The sequence below is a fragment of the Ammospiza nelsoni genome, chromosome 27 (assembly GCF_027579445.1).
Source record: "Ammospiza nelsoni isolate bAmmNel1 chromosome 27, bAmmNel1.pri, whole genome shotgun sequence".
NCBI classification, from domain to species: domain Eukaryota; kingdom Metazoa; phylum Chordata; class Aves; order Passeriformes; family Passerellidae; genus Ammospiza; species Ammospiza nelsoni.
The window spans coordinates 4,022,491-4,040,220 of NC_080659.1; the positions used below are offsets into that span (position 1 = coordinate 4,022,491).

The window sequence follows — 17,730 nt, forward strand, 5'->3', positions numbered from 1 at the left end:
CCTCACACACACAGCAACAGGTCACCGGTCACCGGAGCGCCCCGGCCCGTCCCGGCCCGTCCCCGCCCGGCCCGGCCATGCCGCTGCGGCTGGCGCTCTGCCTGCTGGCGCTCTGCAGCCCCGCCGCCGCGCACGGTAAGACACACGGGGGTCCCGCTGCGCTCCGTCCGTCTGTCCGTCCGTCCGGTAACGCCGCTGCCGCCGGCAGGTGCTCGGGGCGGGGGCGGCCGGGCCCGGGGTCGCGACGCCGTTATGGGGTGGCAGCCCCGGGCTCCGGTGTCCCGTCCCCCCCGGGCTCCGGTGTCCCGTCCCCCCGGGCTCCGATGTCCCGTTCCCCCGGGCTTTTCGTTTTTTACCGGGCGGAGCGGCGGCTGCCGGGTGCCCGCCGGTGCCGCTCCGGTGTCCCCTCTGTCGGGCGGGTCCCCGGGTCCCGCCCGGTCCCGCAGCCGCGTCCCGGATGGCGGCCATCGGGACATCCCGCGGCCGGTGTGTGTGTGTCCCGGGGGATCCCCGTTACCGGGCTGCGTGTCCCCGGTGGGACGGGCCGGGAGTGGCGTGGGGAGTTCGGAGCTTGGACCCTCCCGGTTCCGGGAGAGGCCGCCCCGGTGACACCGGAGCGGGGCTCTGCCAGCCCTCCCATCTCCGGTGTTCCCGCAGCGGAGCGGGAGTTTCCACCTTCCCTTCGCACGGTGCTGAATGTTCCGTGGGGAGCGGGTGCTGTAACGGGAGATTGAGCTCGGAAAATCAAGTGGATAAACCCGTGGAGGATAAACCCGCGTGTTGGAGCTGCCCGAGGTGTGCGGGCGCTGATCCCCGGGGCTTTGCTCCATCCTGGGCTTGTGACCGCACCAGAATCGTGTGAATGGGGGAAAAGAGAGGCACAAGGGGTTTAGGGCAGGGACAGGCTCTGCTTTGGAGCCGGGTGAATCCTGCTGAGGAGGGCAGCGACTCCCGCCTGGCAGCGCAGGACCCGTCCCTGCCCCCAGTCCCTCCCTCCCTTCCATCTCTCGCCGTTTAGCAAACCTCAAGCACAGCTAATGAGAGCACGAACCCAAATAAGCGTCACAAGAGGCTGGTTTGCAGAGGCGGAAATTGCAAAGAAATCACTCACAAAAAAAAAAAAAAAAAAAAAAAAAAAAAAAAAAAAAATTCTTTTTTTTTTTTTCTAACTGATTCGCTGGTGGGTCACGGAACAAACAGGCTTTTGAGTCAGAGGGAGCAGTGCCAGACCCGAGGGCTGGGGCAAGTGCCCTGTGCTCCAGCCACTGGCTCAGATGCTCCTTGCAGAGGCCGTGGGTGTCGGGCTCCTGTGTCAGGGAACAGTTCCATCCCGCTGTGCGGCCGCTGGCACATGCCAGGAGATGCCAGGAGATCCCATCCAGCCCTCACAGCAGCCACCCACTGACAGGAGCCAGCACAGAGTATCTCTGGGTTCCCCAGTTTGTCTCAGGCTCTGGAGTGATCCCTGTGCCGCTCTGTCTGGGACCCCCTCGCTGTGGGGCCAGGCAGGAATTGGGCACAGAGGCAAGCCACAAGCCCAGATCCTGGCTGGCAAGCTGGGCATCTCCCAGAGCATCCATCACGGGGAGTGCTGGGATAACTGGTCCATCCCTGCGGTCCAAGTGCTGGATTTGGATTCTGTTGGCAGGACAGGGCTGGCAGCAGCTTTGGGGTGGCCATGGGGGCACTGAGTAGCCATGGCAGGGACCCTTGGAGATGCCTGCTCTGGGACAGACCTTGTGCCAGCACAGAGCATCTCTACATTCCCCAGTTTGTCTCAGGCATTGGAGTAATCCCTGTGCCGCTGCTCCAACCACAGCCAGGATCTCTCTGCCCTTCTCAGGGGTCCTGGCACAGCAGGAATTCCTCACCCTCTGCAGGGATCCCTCACCCTCTGCCCTTCTCAGGAGTCCTGGCAGCACAGGGATCCCTCACCCTCTGCCCTTCCCAGGGGTCCTGGCACAGCAGGAATTCCTCACCCTCTGCAGGGATCCCTCACCCTCTGCCCTTCCCAGGGGTCCTGGCAGCACAGGGATCCCTCACCCTCTGCCCTCTCCACAGGTGGAATCTGCTGGCTGCAGCAGGGCAAGGAGGCCAAGTGCACCATGATCCTCAAGACGGGCGTGACGTGGGAGGAATGCTGTGCCAACGGCAACGTGGATGTGGCCTGGTCCAACTACACCTACCCAGGCAACAAGATCAGCCTGCTGGGCTTCCTGGGGCTGGTCACCTGCCACCCCTGCAAAGGTGACGAGCTCGGGGGCTGCTGTGGGGAATGTGTGGAGCCCTGGGGGCAATAATGCAGCTGAGGGTGATGCAGCAGCACAGAACCCTCACCAGAAGGGCTCTCCTTGGTGGTCTGAGGCAGCACAGGGACCCCAGGGAGTGCTGACCCCATGCTCCTGCTGCTGCAGCTCCTGCTTGGATGCTGCTGTGGAGCAGGGCTGGCGGGACAGCCCGTGTCCCTCAGCTGCTCCCTGGTTTTGAGTGTATTTTAGCTGCTCTCCCAGCGGAGAGAGGGATGCGTGACCCAGGTCTTGGCCGGGCAGCCAAGTGCAGGGAGAGGATCTGGAGCTGGCTGTTCCCGAGTTAACCCCTCTGTGCTGGGGCCTCCCTCCCCTGCTCACAAGGAAACTTGGTCAGGTTTTTTTCTGAAGGGGAAAAAAAAAAGAGATCCATTTCTCCTTCCCCTCGGCTGCCCCTCGCTCCTCCCAGCGTGTGTGTGAAATGGCTTTATGTAACGGGCAGTTCCACAAGTGGAAACTCTCCAGCTGTGAGTTCCAGCCCCGCCAGATGTTTTGGCGTGTGCCGGAGCCGCGGCTCCTCCAGCCCTTGCGTGGCTGTGTGAGAACAGCTCCAGGACCTGCTGCCCGCAGGAGGCAGGAGCAGGGCTTGGGAAGGTCATGTTGTTATTTGCTTAAAGGGGAAAAAAAAAAAAAAAAAAAAGAAGGTTTTTAACCAAACCACTTCCCCCAGCTCCCCACACCGCTCAGCGCTGCTGCAATGGCAGCTCCTCAAGCTCATCCTGCTGCTCACTGTGCCAGCTAAAAGCTGAGTGAGATCCTGGCCCCATCCCCATCCCAGCTTGGAGGGAGTTGGGAGCACTGGGACCCTCTCCAGGGGCTCCCCTGTGCTGGAGAAAAAGTGTATGAGGACAGGCAGCCCTCAACCATCAGTCTGCACTCACCTCACTTATCTCTGTCAGGGGTTTGGGGGACGCAGAGAGGGCTGAAAGTGACCACAGACCATGGTGGGGGCTGAGGTTCCTGGGGTTTATTGGAATTTGGGGGACCCAGGGAGGGCTGAGAGTGGCCACAGACTATAGTGGGGGCTATGATTCCTGGGTTTGTTGGAGTTTGGGGGATTTGGGGGACCCAGAGGGGGCTGAAAGTGGCTACAGACCATGGTGGGGGCTGTAGTTCCTGGGGTTTGTTAGAATATGAGACCAAGGGAGGTCTGAGAGTGGCCACAGACCATGGTGGGGCTGTGATTCCTGAGGTTTGTTGAAGTTTGGGGTACCCAGTGGCCACAGACCATGGTGGGGGCTGCGGTTCCTGGTGGTTTTTGGGATCTGGGGGAACCCAGTGGCCCCAGACCATGGTTGGGACTGTGGTTCTGGGGTTTATTGGAATTTGGGGGACCCACGGAGGGCTGACCATGCTTTGGGCTGTGGTTCCTGGACTCTGTTGGAGTTTGGGGCACCCAGGGAGGGCTGAGAGTGGCCACAGACCATGCTGGGGGCTGTGGTTCCTGGGGTTTGTTGGGATCTGGGGGAACCCAGTGGCCCCAGACCATGGTGGGGACTGTGATTCCAGGGATTTGTTGGCGTTTGGGGGACCCAGGGAGGGCTGACCATGCTGGAGGCTGTGATTCCTTGTGGTTTTTTGGTGTTTGGCACCAAGATCTTTGAGGAAACCACAGGAGAGCCTGGCCAGCACGTGCACCACACCCCCCCACCCCCAGGCAGCCCCTGCCTGTCCCATCCAGATGGAGCTGGTGCTGCTCCTCACCAGGCTCCAGAGGCCTCGCTTGGAGGAGCTGTGAGGCTGGGAGAGGTTACTCCAGGATAAAACGGGCCAGGGATGGTGCTGGCCTGACCCTGGGGGCTCCTCAAATGGGTCTCTGGGGGGAGGTGAAATTCCTGGCTCCAGCTGCTGGGGACACGGTGTCCCCCCGGAGGACCCAGAGCAGGGCTGGGGTCACGGGTGGATTTTCCAACTGCTCCAAAGTGTCCCTTGCTGGGATAGTCGGGATGATTGGATTCTGCACTGCTGGCAGCATCTCAGAGTGGAGGGTGACAGGGTCCTGTTTGTTCTGGCAGCTTTGGGATGTGGAGATGCTCTGTTCTGCCCTGGTGTCCCCAAATCTCACTGGGACATGGAGATGCCCTGTTCTGTCCTGGGGTCCCCCAGTCTCATCCTTCTCTTCCCTGGGACAGCCCCCAGCTATGAAAATCAGGGAGCAAAATGGGAAAGTGTTTCCCAGCAGGGAATTTCCTCCAGGGACAGCTGGGCCAAGCACACAGGGAATTTCCCCTTCTTCCTTTTTCTTCTCCTCATCCTCCTGTTTGTCTTTCTCCCCCTCCTGCTAAGGTGGCCCATGTCCCACAGGGAAATCCCCCTCTGTGCCTCCCAGAGCTCCCAGCACACGCCCTGGCTGTGGGGATCCCTCCTAATGGGGGTGAATCCTCATTTTGGGAATCCTTTGGGTCCTGCCCTGCAGTCCCAGCAGTGCCTGTGTCCTATGGGGAGCTGTGGGGGCATTTTTGGGGTGAGGGATGTGTGTGAAATCCCCCTCTGTGCCTCCCAGAGCTCCCAGCACACGCCCTGGCTGTGGGGATCCCTCCTAATGGGGGTAAATCCCCATTTTGGGAATCATTTTGGCCCTGCCCTTCAGTCCCAGCAGTGCCTGTGAACTGGGAGCTATAGGAGCATTTTTGGGGTGAGGGATGTGTGTGAAACCCCCCTGTGTGCCTCCCAGAGCTCCCAGTACATGCCCTGGCTGTGGGGATCCTTCCTGATGGGGGTAAATCCCCATTTTGGGAATCATTTTGGCCCTGCCCTTCAGTCCCAGCAGTGCCTGGGAGTTATGGGAGTGTTTTGGGGTGAGGGATGTGTGAGCTTTAGGTGGCAGTGCCTGTGTCCTATGGGGAGCTATGGGGGGCATTTTGGAGTGAGGGATGTGTGTGCTTTAGGTGGCAGCTCCTGGGAGCTGTGGGGGAGTTTTTGGGGTGAAGGATGTTTTTGTTTTAGGGTGGCAGTGCCCATGTCCTATGGGGAGCTATGGGGGCATTTTGGGGTGAGAGATATGTGTGCTTTAGGTGCCTGTGTCCTGGGAGCTATGGGGGCGTTTTTGGGGGTGTGCTTTGGGTGGCAGTGTCTGGGAGCTATGGGGGCATTTCTGGGGTGAGGGATGTGTGTGTTTAGGTAGCTCCTATGGGGAGCTGTGGGGGCATTTTTGGGGCTGTGCTTTAGGTGGCAGTGCCTGTGTCCTATGGGGACCTATGGGGGCGTTTTTGGGGTGAGGGATGTGTGTGCTTTAGGTGGCAGTGCCCGTGTCCTATGGGGAGCTATGGGGGCATTTTTGGGGCTGTGCTTTAGGTGGCAGTGCCTGTGTCCTGGGAGCTATGGGGGCGTTTTTGGGGTGAGGGATGTGAGTGTTTTAGGTGGCAAAGGGGGATCTAAAGGAAAATCCCTGCTGCTGACCCCTTTGCCTGTCCCTGCACAGCAGCCTGGGCCCCTGGCTGGAGCTGCCAGCCCCGCTCCATCCCCGCCAGCGTGGGCACAGCCCTGGGGCACTGGCAGCACCCCCTGGGCCTGGCCCCCACGCTGGCCTGGAGGTGACCTGGGGGGGACAAAGCATCTGCCTGTGTGGGGAGCAGCTCTGGCTGCTGCTGCTGCTCTTGTGCTGCAGTCGGGGAGCGAGACAGGGCCGGGCATTGTGTGCAGGGAGCAGCGGCATTCCCATCGCCCCGGCAGCTCCCGGAGCCCGGCTCCTTCTGCAGGGCCTTCAGAGATGGATTTTTTCCATTGCACAAGAAAAAGAAACATCTCCTTCCAAAGAATAAATAGATGGGAAGGAGTGAGTGGTGCTGAGCTCCGGGGCTCCGGCTGGGGCGAGCACGGGAGGATTCACAGAGCTGCAGCCAAGGAGCTGCTCCTGCTCCGGGGCTGAGCACATCCAGATGCTGCTGGGACAGCTCGGCCCAGCACGCTGGCCTGACCCGGGGGGGACACCCTGTGGTGTGTCACTGTGGGGCAGGGGTGTTTGGGACCATGAGGGGACACCCTGTGGTGTGTCACTGTGGGGCAGGAGTGTTTGGAACCATGAGGGGACACCCTGTGGTGTGTCACTGTGGGGCAGGGGGGGTTTGGGACCATGAGGGGACACCCTGTGGTGTGTCACTGTGGGGCAGGGGCGTTGGGACCATGAGGGGACACCCTGTGGTGTGTCACTGTGGGGCAGGGGGGGTTTGGGACCATGAGGGGACACCCTGTGGTGTGTCACTGTGGGGCAGGGCTGTTGGGGACCATGAGGGGACACCCTGTGGTGTGTCACTGTGGGGCAGGGGTGTTTGGGACCATGAGGGGACACCCTGTGGTGTGTCACTGTGGGGCAGGGGCGTTGGGACCATGAGGGGACACCCTGTGGTGTGTCACTGTGGGGCAGGGGTGTTTGGGACCATGAGGGGACACCCTGTGGTGTGTCACTGTGGGGCAGGGGCATTGGGACCATGAGGGGGACACCCGTCCTGCTTGGTGTCACACTGTGCGGCTGGGGCGTTGGGAATGACAAGGGGGACACCATGTCCTGCTTGGTGTCACACTATGGGGCATGGGTGTTGGGGACCATAAAGGGGACACCCTGTCCTGGGGCAGGGGTACTGGGGACTACAAGGGGGACACCCTGTTCCACCCTGTGTCACACTATGGGTCTGGGCAGGGGTGTTTGGGACCACAAGAGGGACACCCTGTCCTGCTTGGTGTCACACTCTGGGGCAAGGCAGGGGTGTTGGGAATGACAAGGGGGATGCCCTGTCCTGCTTAGTGTCACACTCTGGGGCAGGGGTGTTTGGGACCATAAAGGGGACACCCTATCCTGCTTGGTGTCACACTGTGGGGCAGGGGTGTTGGGACCACGAGGGGGACACCCTGTTCCACTCAGTGTCGCACTCTGGGTCTGGGCAGGGGTGTTTGGGACCATAAAGGGGACACCCTGTCCCACTCAGTGTCACACTGTGGAGCGGGAGTGTTGGGACCACGAGGGGGACACCTTGTCCTGCTCGGTGTCACACTCTGGGGCAGGGGTGTTGGGGACCACAAAGGGGACACCCTGTCCTGCTCGGTGTCACACTGTGGGGCAGAGGTGTTGAGAATGACAAAGGGGACACCCTGTCCTGCTTGGTGTCACACTATGGGGCAGGGCTTTGGGGACACCCTGTCCCACTCGGTGCCACACCGGTGCCTCCCCCGGCGGGTGACAGCCGCTCACGCCGTGCTGCCCTCTGTCCCCAGAGAGCTGCGAGGGCGTGGTGTGCGGCCCCGACAAGGTGTGCAAGATGAAGCACGGGCGGCCCCAGTGCGCCTGTGCCCCCGACTGCTCCAGCCTGCCCCGCAAGCTGCAGGTGTGCGGCTCCGACGGCTACACCTACCGGGATGAGTGTGACCTGCTGACAGCCAAGTGCAGAGACCACCCCGACCTCGAAGTGATGTACCAGGGAAAATGCAAAAGTAGGTGCCTCTATCCCCTCTGCATCCCATCCCCATCCTGTCCCTGTCCTGTCCCCATTCCCTGTGGGACAAAGAGGGAGGATCTGTCCTGTGACCGTGGTCACAGGGGTCTCAGGTTGAGGGAAGAGATGAGGATCTGACTCCGTGTTTCAGAAGGCTTGATTTATTATTTTATTATATATATTACATTAAAACTATACTAAAAGAATAGAAGAAAAGGTTTCATCAGAAGGCTAGTTAAGAATAGAAAAAGAATTCATTAATAACAAAGGCTTGTGTCTCGGACAGAGAGTCCAAGCTAGCTGACTGTGATTGGCCATTAATTAGAAACAACCACATGAGACCAATCACAGATGCACCTGTTGCATTCCACAGCAGCAGATAATCATTGTTTACATTTTGTTCCTGAGGTATCTCAGCTTCAATCCTTCCTCCTAAGGAAAGGATTTTTCATAAAAGTTGTCTGCAACACTGTCCTGATATAGGTCCCTGCAGGACACGGGTCTCATTGTCCCTTGAGGGGACACTGCAGCTTGTTGGTGCAATGGGGTTTGGCCTTGCCTCAGGCTGAGCAGTAACAGTCCCTAAAATGTCATTTACAAACGTCAAGCCCCTTTTTTTTTTCCTCTTTTGTAAAGCGTGCAGCGATCCACCCAGCCCTGCCAAGAGCTGTCAGAAGGATTAGGGTTATTTTTCCAGCCCTCCTTTCTGGAAGGCTTTGCCTGCCGAGCTCTGGGAAACGTGGGGCAAGAAATGGGAGCTGGGAGAGCTGCAGATGCCAAATCTTCCGATCCATCAGGGAAAGAGAGGAGGGTGGAGGGACGATGGGGGCGCATGAACCTCCACCCTCCCCTGTGCAGGGGCTCTGATGCTGCTGCTCGGGCTCCCTCCACCCCTGTGAGCCCTCGTTCCAGCTCTGGCTCTGCTCCAGGGTGACCCTGCCCTTCCCTCTCGCCGGGGCCAGCACGGCAGCTGCCAGCCTGGCCCCAGTGGCTGCTGCTCCCTGCCAAGGCACCTGCGTGGGCTCAGCCCCGCTCTGCTGCAGCTGGGCCTCGGCTCCTCCCGCCTGGCAGAGCTCTGGCCAGGGCTGAGCCTGGGGACTCGAGGTCATCCAGGGGCTCAGGATGCCGGCCCCTGCCAGCCCCTGCCCTTGGGAGCAGCTCTGGTGGGAGATCAGGGCCCTGTGGCTCTGCTCTGTGCCCTGGCAGCAAGAGGAGGGAGGGGACTGGGTTTCCCTGGGGTGATGCCCAAAGCCTGTGAGAAGGGCATGGGGTTTCCCTGGTGTGATGCCCAAAGCCTGCCAGGGGTGAAATAGCTGTGGGAAGGGCATGAGGTGATGCCCAAACCCTGCCCAGGGTGAAGTAGCTGTGAGAAGGGCATGGGGTGACCCTGGGGTGACGCCCAAAGCCTGCATGGAGTGAAATAGCTATGAGATATAATAGCTGTGAAATATTTCAGGGGTGAAGTAGATGTGAGAAGGGCACGGGGTGACCCTGGGGTGATGCCCAAAGCTCTGAGAAGGGCATGGCCATCCCTGGGGTGATGCCCAAAGGCTGTCTGGGGTGTGTGGGAAGGGCATGGGGTGACCCTGGGGTGATGCCCGAAGCCTGTCTGGGGTGAAGTAGCTGTGGGAAGGGCATGGGGTGAAGCCCAAAGCCTGCCTGGGGTGAAGTAGCTGTGAAAAGGGCATGGGGTGATGCCCAAAGCCTGCCTGGGGTGAAGTAGCTGTGAGATACAATAGCTGTGAAATATTTCAGGGGTGAAATAGCTGTGAGAAGGGCATGGGGTAACCCTGAGGTGATGCCCAAAGCTGTGGGAAGGGCATGGCCATCCCTGGGATCACTCCAACACTGCTTCCCCGCAGAGTCCTGCTCCAGCGTGGTGTGCCCTGGCACACACACCTGCGTGGTTGACCAGACGGGCAGTGCCCACTGCGTGATGTGCCGGACAGCGCCCTGCCCCGAGCCCACCAGCCTGGACCATGCCCTGTGTGGCAACAACAACGTCACCTACCCGTCGGCGTGCCACCTGCGGCGTGCCACCTGCCACCGCGGCCGCTCCATCGGCGTGCGCCACTACGGCAGCTGCTCAGGTGAGCAGGGAGGGCAGGGGGAGGCAAGAACGGACCCCCAGCCCCTGCCCACCCCTCACACCCTGTAGAAGGTCGGGAGGGATGGAGAGGAGAGATCTCTGCAGCCAGGTGGTGGAATTTGGGCTTTATTGCAAAGGGACAAGTGCAGGGAGCTGCTGGGAGCTGCCAGGCAGAGCTCAGAGCAGGCCCGAGAGAGAGAAAGAGAGGGAAAGAGAGTGGTAAAGAGGATCAGAGGGTGAGGTTCCTGTTATAATACAATAAATCTTCTTCTGGTCTTGGAATTTGGGGTTTATTGCAGAGGGCCAAGTGCAGGGCCCTGCTGGGAGCTGCCAGGCACAGCTCAGAGCAGGCCCGAGAGGAGAGAGGGGTAAAGAGAGAGAAGGCAAGAGAGTGGTAAAGAGATGAGAGAGTGAGGAAGGGTAAAGAGGGTAAAGAGAGAGTAAAAGAGGACGAGGTTCCTGTTACAATACAATAAATCTTCTTCTGGTTGTGGAACTTGGGATTTATTGCAAAGGGCCTGGGTGCAGGGCCCTGCTGGGAGCTGCCAAACACAGCTCAGAACAGGACTGAGAGGAGAGAGGGGGAGAGAGGATGAGAGGGTGAGAGAGTAAAAGGGGCAAGAGAGTGAAGTTCCTTTTACAATACAATAAATCTTCTTCTGTGTTGAATATTCTGATTCTCATTAACCAATCTAGTACAAGATACAAGTCCTATAGCGTTTACATACAGCCTATAAGAATCATTACATTACCACACTGTGTTACATTTTAAACCCTAAAAACTCCTCTTTGGGCCCTTTCTGCCAAGCTGTAGGGTCTGCTCTGCCCCTTGGAGCTGCCTGCAAGCTGAGGGAATTGTTTCATCAAAAAGATATCACCTTCAGCCAGCCACACCATTGTTTTCCCGTTGTTCAGTAACTGAGGGATCCCAAATCTTGCTTTCATTTCCATCTCACTTATAGTTTCTATATTCTCAAAATCTTTTGCCAGACAATCATATTTATAAGGCTTTCCTGTTTCATCTTCCCCAACAACACCCCTCTCACCACTTTCCTCTGTTTCCAGCTGCTGCCAAGTTGTCTGCAGAGACGGACAGCGTGGAGGAGAACTACGTGTGAATCGTCCCTCGGCCGAGCTGGGAGACAGGGGCATTATGTGTATATTGTACAAACCATATACCTGATATTTATTAAGATTTAAAATGATCCTTATTTATCCCTGTGTATGTTAAGCAGTCGCAGGGGGCTCCATTCCCATCCTGCCAGCCAGGGAGCAGGGGAAGGGGGCTCGAGGTGCCCAGGGATGCTCTGGTGCCCTCCTTTGCTGCCAGGGCAGCGTGGAGGGGTGTCCGTGGGCTCCCCCCACGTGTCCTTGGCCAGCAGCCCTGGGCCTATTTATTTTTGGATGAATTCTCGGTACTCTGCTGACGTTTCTGGCCAGGAGCTCAAGGTCTAGAGGGAATCTGCACTTTTGCCTTCCCCGAGGGGCTCGGCCCCAGCTGCCAGTGGCAGGAAAGGCAGTGCATGCTGCAGCAGATTGGAGAGAGATAGATATATATTTATATATATATATTTATATATAAATATATCTAGGTTATTGTCTCCTAAAGTTTCAGCACGTGTGTGTTCAAATGGATTTCAGTTTGGGTTTTAAGTGGATTTCAGTTCAGATTTTTTTTCCTAGGCCCGTTCAGACCAGGCTCCCACCAGCTTTGGAGGTGATGCCAGTGCCTGGAGGGCTGGGACAGTGGCAGCCCTGCCTGGGGGGCACAATTGTCCCCCCACTAGAGCCCATCATCCATGGCAGCTGCCCCCAGCCCCCCTAATCCCTGCCAGAACAGCTTTGGGCACAAAGGGGAGCTGGCCCTGTCCCCCCCCAGGACCTGCACCCCCTGCTCTGCCCACACCTGTATTTATTTTCACTCCTTCTCTCATTTCTTCCGTTGTCACCTGTGTAAATACCAGCTCAGCTCTGACACCAAAAAAGCTCTTGACTTTATATAAATATCATATATATATTATATATAAAAATACCTTATTTTCTATTTTTGTATGACTGGGTTCTGACCCCCGAGGTAGATGCTTTGGGAACATCCACATTCCCTATTCCATATTGTTGGGGCATTTTACGGCTGTGTTATGATTTGGATTGCAATTAAAAACCAGAATAAACAGTGCTGTGTGTCCGGTTTTGTTGGCGGGTTCTGGGGTTGCAGGAAACTTTGTTCTCCTTGGGGCTGTGCATCCACACGAGGGTTTGGGGATGTGGGGAGCCCCCCACAACCTTGAGGAGCTGCATCCCATCAGCTCCAGCTCCACGCTGGGCTTTTCCAGCTCCAGCAGTGGGAGGGAAGGGGAGAGTGGGGAAGAGCCCGGCAGATAAATCTGTTCCCAATCTCGGGCCGTGCCATGAGGGTTTGGTATTTCACAAAACAATTCCTGCCGGTAATTGGGTCCCGATGTGGGATGTTTCCCGGGCAGCAGCCTGCGGCTTGGCGTGCTGAGCTCCACAGGAACTGCAGCCGGATCCCCTGTGCTGAGGGGCGGTGTGGCACAGCCCTGACCCCCGGCCAATCCCCCCAGAGCCATCACAGAGAACCATTTCGCTTGGAAAAGTCATCTCAGACACCCAGGGTGGGCATGGGGGGTTCTGCTGCATCCCCTCTGTGCTCACCCAGCTCATCAGCATCCCCCTGTGTTTGGGGGTGGGTATTTGGGAGTTCTCAAAACACTGCCCATCCCTTTCCAGGTGCCTTTCCAGGTGCCTTTCTAGGTGCTTTTCTAGGTGCCTTTCCAGGCACCTCAGCCTGGCTCCAGCCATGAGCCCCCTCCCCTTCTCCCTGGCCGGCAGGATGGGAATGGAGCCCCCTGCGACTGCTTAACGTACACAGGGATAAATAAGGACCTTTTTAATGTTAATAATGATCCCACAGGCGCTGGTGTGTGGCCTGGGCTCCTGCACGGCGCTTCCTGCCCCCGGTGCTGCCCCGCCGCAGGGTTCGGTGCCCGGAGCTGGCGCTGGCTCCGTGCCCAGCCCGCGGGCACGGGCTGCGGCGGCAACGGCAGCTCCTGTGATGGTGATGATGATGAGCGGGAGATTTCAGCTTCCAAAACACGGCTGTGAGTCAGGCGCCGCCTTCCCACCGGTTTTTGGGTGGTCTGGGACAAGCCGGGACAAGGCGCCGGCTCAGCAGGCTCGCTGCCAGCGCGGATGCCCTGGGGCTGGCAGCGCTGTGCCGGCATTCCAGGGGGTCCGTGCCCCACGCTGGCACTGCCAGCACCCCACTGCGATGTGGGGATTCTTTGGAATATCCCCAGCAGGGATTTATCATCTGCTGGATGTCCCCAAAGCCACCGCAACTCCTGTCCCCCTGCGCAAGGCCCTGCGGCAGCCGCGGCAATTTGCGCCAGCAATTTGCAGATTAAAAAATAAAAACCAACAGCCGGGGGCAGGGAACGGCTGGGTCTGTCCCCGGAGACACCGGGCAGAGCCACGCGCGTCTCAGCGCACGGCTCCGGTCACTGCGGGCACCGGCGGGGGAGGCGGGCGAGGCTCCCGCCGGGACCCAGCGCAGCTGCGAGCCCGCCTGCCCTCGGGGGGTGTCTGTGGTTCCCCTCTGCGGTTCCCCCTCTTTGGGGGGTCACGCCGAGCGGTGGGGAGGGACGGGATGGAACAGGATGGGGTGGGATGGGATGAGACGGGACGGGAGAGCCACACCCCGGCGGGAAGGCAGCTGGGGATGATTGTGGGGTGGCAGCACCTGGATGTGGATCCTGGCTCCTGGGTGCAGATCCTGGCTCCTGGATGTGGATCCTGGCTCCTCTGGGGGAGGGCCTGCACTCCTGGGGGTAGATCCTGGCTCCTGGATGTGGATCCTGGCTCCTGGGTGCAGATCCTGGTTCCCGGGTGCAGATCCTGGCTCCTGGATGTGGATCCTGGTTCCCGGGTGCAGATCCTGGCTCCTCTGGGGTGGCAGCACCTGGATGCAGATCCTGGCTCCTGCACTCCCCTCCCTCCTGCATCCCCCTGATCCATTCACACACATCCAAGACAAGTCAGGAAGATCAAAACACCAGGGGAGACGTGGGATGGGGACTGAGGGTTTATTGAGGCTGGGGCAGGGTCTGCACTCCCAGATGCGGATCCTGACTCCTGGATGCAGATCCTGGCTCCTGGATGTGGATTCTGGCTCCTGGATGTGGATTCTGGCTCCTGGATGCAGATCCTGGCTCCTCTGGGGCAGGGTCTTCACCGCCCTCCCTCCTGCATCCCCCTGCTCCATCCGAACACAGCCAGGACAATCAGAGGGATCAAAACACACAGAGAGGGAGCAGTGGGATGGGGACTGAGGGTTTATTGAGGAAGGTAAATGTTGCCACAGCAGGAGGATGTACGGGGGGGTTCTGGTGTAGCCTAGGGGGTACATAACTCCCCAGAAAGGGGATCCTGCCCTGACCTGGAGCCCTGAGCATCAGTTCCCAGCCCCTCCAGAGCTGGACGATGTGGAAATTCCAGCTCTCTTCTCCCCTCCCATGAGAGATCTCAGCCCCAGTTCCCCCAGCCCGGCTGCCCCCAGGGTTCCCAGCCATCCTAGGGCTTCAGCCCCCCCTCCTGAGAGCGGAACCGTCGCACAACGTGATGCACCCAGTCAATGTAATTGGAGATCTTGGTGTAGATGTCAGGGAACCTGCGGTCCCCACACCTCTCCCCGGAGAAGGACACGATGCCATGAACCTTGTCCTTGAGCACCAGGGGTCCCCCGGAGTCTCCCTGCAGAATGAGGGGGGTGAGGGGGATCTGGGGGTCCCCCAGAGGGGTCAGTGAGGGGCAGGGGCAGGGGGGCACTCACAGAGCAGACTCCCTGCAGCCTGGTGCTGCGGCTGGCCGCGCACAGCATGTTGGCCGAGACCTTGCCCCTCCACAGCGTCCGGCACAGGCTCCTCTTGACGATGGTGGTGTTGGTCTCCATCAGCTCCGTGGGCTGCTCCCCGAAGTTGGAGGTGTCCCCCCAGCCCATGACGGTGCAGACAGTGCCGGGTTTCAGGTCGATGTGCGGGCAGGGCAGGCGGATCCGCTTCACGAACTCGTTCAGCGTGGCCGACCCGTTGAGCTGGGGGCAGCGAGGCTGCCGTGGCTTTGGTGCTGGGGCAGAGCCTCCATCCAGCTGCTCCTGCCTCATCTCACCGCTCCCGCTGACCCCCCAGCCCTGCCTGTCCTCATACAGAGGCTGGGCCCCCTCCCTGTCACCCTCTGCACTGGTCCCAGTCTGCTGGAGAGACCTGACCCGGCCATGGTCGGTGTGTCCTCAGTGCTTCCATCACACCCCACGGCGCGGTCCTGCTTCTCCGGAGAAGCACTGACATCTAGTGTCGGCTCGGCCCTCGTGGGGCACCCCAGCTCCTTCCTGGTGTCCTGAGACCGTGGGGCACCCAACCTCCATTCCAGAGCCCTGGGGCCGTGGGGCACCCAACCTCCATTCCAGAGCCCTGAGACCGTGGGGCACCCAACCTTCTCCCGGTGTCCAGGGGCCATGGGGCACCCCATCTCCCTCCCGGTGTCCTGGGGCTGTGACATCCAACCTCCCTCCTGGGGCCATGGACATCCCAGCTCCCTCCCGGTGCCCTGGGGCTGTGGACACCCAACCTGCCTCTCAGAGCTCCAGGACTGTGGGGCACCCCAGCTCCCTCCCGGTGCTTTGGGGCTGTGGGGCACCCAACCTCCTCCCAGTGCCCTGGGGCCATGGACATCCAACCTCCCTTCCAGTGCCCCAGGGCCATGGGGCACCCAACCTTCATCTCAGAGCCCCGGGGCCGTGGGACACCCCATCTTCTCCTGATGCCTCGGGGCCGTGGGGCACCCAAACTCCCTCTCGGTGTCCCGGGGCTGTGGGGCATCCAACCTCTTCCCGGTGCTCCAGGGTTGTGCACACCCAACATTCATCCCAATGCTCCTGGCTGGTGGGACACCCAGCTCCCTCCCAGAGCCCCAGGGCCGTGGGGCCCTCAACCTCCCTCCCAGGGCCGTGGACATCCCAGCTCCCTCCCGGTGCTCTGGGGCTGATATCTACACCCAACATCCTGCCTGATCCTCACCTCAGCAATCACAATAAAACCAGGACTAGTGCCATTCCACTTCTGATTCCCACAAGCACTCCAAGGCTCTCCTCTCACCGTCGGCCTCCTTCTATCCACTATCATAAAACTCCCCCCAATCACACCACCCTACATAACCTCACCCTCACTAACCCTACACTCCTAACTATCCTGGCTATCCTCTCAGCAGCCCTAGGAGGGTGAATAGGACTCAACCCCAGCTCCCTCCCGGTTTCCCAAGGCCATGGGGCACCCAACTTCCCTCCTGGTGCCCGGGGCCATGGGACACCCATCTCCCGGCGGTGCAGACTCACCCGGAGCAGGCGGATGTCGTTGTCCGCGGCACCGGGGGTGTACAGCGGGTGGGCGATGGACTCGAGCACGCTGAAAATCTGCTGGGACCCCTCGGGCTCCTGCAGCCTCTGGGCTCCCAGCACCACCCGCACCGAGGGGCTGCGCCTGCGGCCAAGGCGGGGCTCAGAGGGCGCTGGTGGCCACAAGGGACGGGGGAATGGCCAGGGGGGACTCAAAGGGGGCAGATTGAGTGGCTGGAAGGGGGCACAGCATGCCAAGGCTCACCTGGGAATGAAGCAGTGGGCGGCTGTCATCACCCAGCGAGGCCACACCAGGAAGCCCCCGCAGACGTGCTCGCCGTCCAGCTGGATGGAGGCCATGAAGGGCCGGGAATGGGGGGCTGCAGCCTTGCCCCCGATGATCTGGCTGCCCTGGGTGCCTGGTGGGTGCAGGGGGCGGTTGGAGGCCGGGGTTGGTGTCTCCCACCCTTGGGATGTGCCCAGTGGGTGCAGGGGGCGCTTGGAGGCCAGGGTTGGTGTCTCCCACCCTTGGGATGAGCCCTGACACCCCAATTCTCTCATTACCTGCCGGAGCCAGAGCTGGGAGCAGGATGAGGATGAAGAGCCCAGCTGTGACCATGGTGGCACGGAGAGGGGACACTGCCACCACTGCTGGGGCTGCTGGGGCTGGGGGGGCTTAAATCCCCCCAGGGGCTGAGCTCTGGGATGGGGGCGGGTGTTTCCCTCCCGCTTCCTCCTCGGGGTGCTGCTGCTTTGTGCAATTCAGGGCTCCCGTGCAGCTTTCCCCAGAGTGGGAGATGAGGGGCAGAGCAGCTCCTCAGCCCTGATTCCCTTTTTTCCTGCCATGAATCCCCTCTCCGCAGGGAGGTGGCAGCAGCGGGGCCCCAGGACACCTCTCAGACTCCACAGTGTCCCCGGGAGTGCTGTGGGTGACGCAGGGGCTGTGCTGTGCCCCCTTCCCACGTCTCTTTCAGCCCCTCAAAAACCCCAATAACTGTGGGATGATGCTGCGGGCAGAGGGGCGGTTTCCTCCCTCTGTTCTGCATCAACCTGGAGCGCAAAAAGGGGTGCAGGGATGGGGGGCATGCGGTGGGGGGGATGTGCTGACCCTCACTGCAGAGCCTGGCTCGCTCTGGGGCCCAGAGCAGAGCCCTGTCCCGGCAGCATTGGGCGGATTTCCCAACGCAGGGCGGCTCAGGGCTTCCTGCGGCAGTTGGGCCGTTGGGTTGGGAAATAGGGGAGGGGAAAGGGGCAGCAAAGAGTTCCTGGAGTGGGGCAGGACGGGGCGGCTGCACTCACAGGAGAGCGGGTTACACCCTGACAGGGGCTGTGCTCATGGACGGGCTCTGAACGCAGCCCCCCCAACCCAGCTCAGGACCCACTACGGGACCCCCAAAAGCTCCGGGTGAGGAATGGGGGGCCGGGACGCATCTGGGACCCCCAGGAGCAGATAACCCGAGCCTGGCGCGGCCGATGGGCGGCGGCAGTGGCGGAGCGCGCCCG

The 17,730-nt window shown here is 60.3% G+C and overlaps 2 protein-coding genes across 2 annotated transcripts; one reads left to right on the top strand and one right to left on the bottom strand.

Moving 5' to 3' along the window:
* FSTL3 (follistatin like 3) lies at positions 1–11,994 on the top strand. Its single transcript, XM_059489675.1, has 5 exons — positions 1–135; positions 2,062–2,247; positions 7,515–7,730; positions 9,595–9,822; positions 10,887–11,994. Exons 1-5 carry the CDS (start codon positions 78–80, stop codon positions 10,937–10,939), a joined length of 741 nt encoding a protein of 246 aa, XP_059345658.1. The 5' UTR covers positions 1–77; the 3' UTR covers positions 10,940–11,994.
* Positions 11,995–14,411: 2,417 nt separating this feature from the next.
* PRSS57 (serine protease 57) lies at positions 14,412–16,602 on the bottom strand. Its single transcript, XM_059490007.1, has 4 exons — positions 16,493–16,602; positions 16,228–16,372; positions 14,671–14,931; positions 14,412–14,591 (listed from the first exon to the last, which is right to left on the bottom strand). The coding sequence occupies exons 1-4, from the start codon at positions 16,585–16,587 to the stop codon at positions 14,412–14,414; spliced, it is 681 nt and encodes a 226-aa protein (XP_059345990.1). The 5' UTR covers positions 16,588–16,602.
* Positions 16,603–17,730: the final 1,128 nt, after the last annotated feature.

What these genes read in the sequence shown, in the direction of transcription:
- PRSS57 (XM_059490007.1), bottom strand. Translation starts at nt 16,587, where the DNA reads ATGGCCTCCATCCAGCTGGACGGCGAGCACGTCTGCGGGGGCTTCCTG. An exon ending in GCCCACTGCTTCATTCCCAG is followed by an intron (nt 16,373 to 16,492) that starts GTGAGCCTTGGC and finishes CCTTGGCCGCAG; the next exon opens with GCGCAGCCCCTCGGTGCGGG. An exon ending in GGCTGCAGGGAGTCTGCTCT is followed by an intron (nt 14,592 to 14,670) that starts GTGAGTGCCCCC and finishes CTCATTCTGCAG; the next exon opens with GGAGACTCCGGGGGACCCCT.
- FSTL3 (XM_059489675.1), top strand. Translation starts at nt 78, where the DNA reads ATGCCGCTGCGGCTGGCGCTCTGCCTGCTGGCGCTCTGCAGCCCCGCC. An exon ending in CACCTGCCACCCCTGCAAAG is followed by an intron (nt 2,248 to 7,514) that starts GTGACGAGCTCG and finishes CTCTGTCCCCAG; the next exon opens with AGAGCTGCGAGGGCGTGGTG. An exon ending in GTACCAGGGAAAATGCAAAA is followed by an intron (nt 7,731 to 9,594) that starts GTAGGTGCCTCT and finishes GCTTCCCCGCAG; the next exon opens with AGTCCTGCTCCAGCGTGGTG.